The sequence below is a fragment of the Chiloscyllium plagiosum genome, chromosome 47, assembly GCF_004010195.1.
Source record: "Chiloscyllium plagiosum isolate BGI_BamShark_2017 chromosome 47, ASM401019v2, whole genome shotgun sequence".
Classification (NCBI taxonomy): Eukaryota; Metazoa; Chordata; class Chondrichthyes; order Orectolobiformes; family Hemiscylliidae; genus Chiloscyllium; species Chiloscyllium plagiosum.
Genome location: NC_057756.1, coordinates 7710343 through 7714456, shown reverse-complemented (window position 1 = coordinate 7714456; position 4114 = coordinate 7710343). Strand labels below are relative to the sequence as shown.

At 48.4% G+C, this 4114-nt stretch overlaps 2 protein-coding genes across 3 annotated transcripts in view; both read left to right on the top strand.

Annotated features, from left to right (window-relative positions):
• The window catches only part of LOC122544186 (immunoglobulin superfamily member 22-like), a 789994-nt gene that overhangs the window by 456188 nt on the left and 329692 nt on the right, over positions 1-4114 (top strand). The gene's annotated exons all lie outside the window — the stretch shown is intronic.
• The window catches only part of LOC122544187 (poly(A)-specific ribonuclease PNLDC1-like), a 28744-nt gene that overhangs the window by 12287 nt on the left and 12343 nt on the right, over positions 1-4114 (top strand). Inside the window, exons 10-11 of the mRNA XM_043683241.1 lie at positions 530-594; positions 3829-3882. Of these exons, the coding sequence (XP_043539176.1) occupies positions 530-594; positions 3829-3882 (119 nt within the window). The remainder of the gene's footprint in view (positions 1-529; positions 595-3828; positions 3883-4114) is intronic.

Genomic DNA, 4114 nt, shown 5'->3' with positions numbered 1-4114 from the left:
CAGAGATAGGGAGGGGTGCAGGGGCTGGTGTGGGTACAGAGATAGGGAGGGATGTAGGGGCTGAAGGGGGTTACAGAGATAGGGAGGGGTGTAGGGGCTGCAGGGGGTTACAGGGATAGGGAGGGGTGTAGGGGCTGGAGGGGGTTACGGAGATAGGGAGGGAGGGGTGAGATCACAGAGGAAGCGAACATTTAATTGGCCGAATGTTAACATTAAGCTGATGTGAGACGGGGAGTCCCTGCGAATCTGAATGGGGTCCGGGGTGAATGTGCCTTTAAATATGGAGGAAGCATGGTCGAGGTGGTGATGACTGAGGGTGGAGGCCGGGAAACCTCTCCGCAGACTCCTGAAAACAGGAAGAATCCGGAGTGAGAGATTGAGCAGCGGTGGGGGTGATGTTCCTGCACATAGCCTGGCCTGGGCTGTGGGAGGGAGGCAGCCTGTTGGGCAGGGTTTGGAAGGATGCTGAATGGAAACACAGTCTGAATGCTGACCCGTCTGCACTGTCCTTGGCTCCATTTTCGTTTAGCCGGCTCATCGACCTGGCCCAGCATGGACCCACATTGAACCACGCTGCAGTCTGCCAGAGATACTGTGAGTAACGTCACTGCCTTTCCCCGTCCCTTCAGGGTCTGGAAACAGAGAGACAGACTGTCAGGCAGAGAGTCCGAGAGATAGGCAGACGGAGAGGCAGACAGACAGACAAAGACACAGACAGATGGATAGACAGACACAGAGAGATAGGCAGAATTAGAGAATGAGAGAGTCGGAGGGTGAAGGAAGAAGATGGATAGACAGGGAAGGAAGGAGGTAAAAACAAGGACTGTAGATGCTGGAAAACAGATTCTGGATTAGTGGTGCTGGAAAAGCACAGCAGGTCAGGCAGCATCCGAGGAGCAGGAAAATCGACGTTTCGGGCAAAAACCCTTCATCAGGAATACAGGCAGAGTGCCTGAAGGATGGAAGGAAGGAGGGAGAGAGATGGACTGAGAAAGAGGCAGAGAGGAAGAGAGAAATGGGAAGAAGGATGGACAGGCAATGTAGGAACAGGCAAGTCAGAGGGATAAGGACAGAGGGAGATGGACGGTTGGATGGACTGAAGGAGGGAGACAGATAGCCTGAAGGATATAGGGAGATGGACAGAAAATATGAGTGAGGTGGAGAACCACGATGGAGGGAGAGGGAAAAAAAGAGACACAGACAGAGTGAGCAACAAAGAGGTGAGAGGGACGTACAGATCTACATCGTGAAAACCCTACCCTTGGTTAAAGCCACATCAAAAGTTGCTACAGACAATAAGAAGGAATAGTGTCAAGACTAAGATATTTTCAGAGATAAGGAATTGCTTAACCTACAGGAAGCAGAGAGGAGAACAGATGTTTATGTTTTGAGCTGGTTAGCTATCCCTGGTAGAGTACCACTAAGACCAGTGATCGGTTCTTAATTATTTCTCAACTATATCAGTGACTGGGATGAAGGGAGCATACAATTTGGCAGCGAAATTTATCATTTGTACCGTGATCGCTTAGAGAGTATTACAGGGCGGTATAGTGGCTGTGGTTAGCGCTGCTGTCTCAAAGTGCCAGGGGCCCAGGTTCGATTCCGGTCTCGGGCGACTGTCTGTGTGGAGTTTGCACACTCTCCCTGTGTCTGTGTGGGTTTCCTCTGGGTGCTCTGGTTTCCTCCCACAGTCCAAAGATGTGCAGGTCAAGTGAATTGGACATGGGATACGCAGGATTACAGCGATAGGGTAGGAGGATCAGGTCTGGGTGGAATGCTCTTTGTAGGGTTGGTGTGGCCTCGATGGGCCGAATGGCCATCTTCAACACTGTGTAGGGGTTCTATGATAAGTGCTTGAAAAATCTCACGAAATGTTATGGCCATTTGCAAGAGGAATGGGATAAAAACATTGGGGAAGTTTTACTGCAGCTGTAATAGGGTGTTGGTTAGATGACATCTGGGGAACTCCATAAGGTTTGGTCCCTCCCCATTTCAGAACAGATAGAATTGCTTTGGAATGAATTCAGGGAAGTCTCTTTCCACTCATTCACAGGATGAAAGGGTTATCCCACGAGGACAGGTTGAACAGCTTAGGTCTTTAGCCATTGGATGTGGGATGGAGAAGTGATTGAACTGAAATGTGTAAGATTCTCGGGGTCTGGATAGAGTGAACACTGATGTCCCCTCTCATGGGGGATGTCTAGAACTTGGGCAAAGAGTTTAAGGAGAACGGGACTCCTTTGTCATTCATATCAACCATTTAGAGTCATAGAGATGTACAGCATGGAAACAGACCCTTCGGTCCAACCCGTCCATGCCGACCAGATATCCCAACCCAATCTAGTCCCACCTGCCAGCACCCGGCCCATATCCCTCCAAACCCTTCCTGTTCATACACCCATCCAGATGCCTCCTAAATGTTGCAATTGAACCAGCCTCCACCATTTCCTCTGGCAGCTCATTCCATACACATACCACCCACTGTGTGAAAAGGTTGCCCCGTAGACCTCTTTTATATCTTTCCCCTCTCACCCTAAACCTATGCCCTCTACTTCTGGACTCCCCAAGCCCAGGGAAAAAACTTGGCCTATTTATCCTATCCATGCCCTGCATAATTTTGTTATCCTCTATAAGGTCACCCCTCAGCCTCCGATGCTCCAGGGAAAACAGCCCCAGATTGTTCAGCCTCTCCCTATAGCTCAAAACCTCCAACCCTGGCAACAGCCTTGTAACTCTTTTCTGAACCCTTTCAAGTTTCACAACATCTTTCCGATAGGAAAGAGACCAGAATTGCAAGCAATGTTCCAACAGTGGGCTAACCAATGTCCTGTACAGCCGCAACATGCCCTCCCAACTCCTGTACTCAATACTCTGACCAATAAAGGAAAGCATACCAAACGCCGCCTTCAATATCCTACCCACCTGTGACTCCACTTTCAAGGAGCTATGAACCTGCACGCCAAGGTCTCTTTAGGTCTCTTTGTTCAGCAACACTCCCTAGGACTTTACCATTAAGTGTATAAGTCCTGCTAAAATTTGCTTTCCCAAAATGCAGCACCTCTCATTTATCTGAATTAAACTCCATCTGCCACCACTTTGGATGAGAAAAAAGGTGCGTGGTTAGTGGGTTTTCAGATGACACCAAAATTGGTGGTATAGTGGATAGTGAAGAAGGTTACCTCAGTACAACAGGATCTTGGTCTGATGGGCCAATGGGCCGAGGAGTGGTAGATGGAGTTTAGTTTAGATAAATGTAAGGTGTTGCACTTTAGTGAGGCAAGTCAAGGGCCCTGGGAAGTGTTGTTGAACAAAGACATCGAAGGGTTCAGGTACTTTTTTCCTTTGAAGTGGTGTCACATGTAGACAGGGTGATGAAGAAGGCATTTGGCATACTTGCCTTCGTTGATCAGAGTATTGGGTACAGGAGGTGGGATGTCATTTTGCGACTGTACATGACATTGGTGAGGTCACTTTTAGAATACCATTACAGCTCTGGTAGCACTGTTATAGGGAGGATAGCATTAAATTGGAAAGGGTACAGAAAAGATCTACAAAGATGTTACCGGGATTGGAAGGTTTGGGTTATAAGGAGATACTGGATAGGCTGGGGCTTCTTTCCCTGGAGGGGAGGGGGTTGAGGGGTGACCTTAAAGGTTTATAAGATCATGAGGGGCATAGACAAGGTGAACAGTCAAGTTCTTTTTCCAAGAGTATTGGTGTACAAAAAGGAGGGACTGAGTCAATCAGTGTATAGATGGGAGGTATCAGTCAGGGTGACAGACACTGTGGTAAATGAATTAACCGCCATCTCTCTGTTTTCTGTTACAGCTCAAAGTGACTATCCTCATGAAGCCGCATTTGATGCTTTTATCTGTGGGACAGGTTAGCGGATCAGATTCCTCAACATTTGGGTTAAAATGGCATTCACATCACACAAACACACCACTCAGTCCATCGACTCCTCCTACCCCCTCTTCTTCTCACCCATCACTGTGTTCTCTCTACATCGTGTTTTAATCCAGTGCTCCCTTCAGTGTGTTGCTGAAAAAGCGCAGCAGGTCAGGCAGCATCCAAGGAGCAGGAGAATCGACGTTTCGGGCATGAGCCCTTCTTC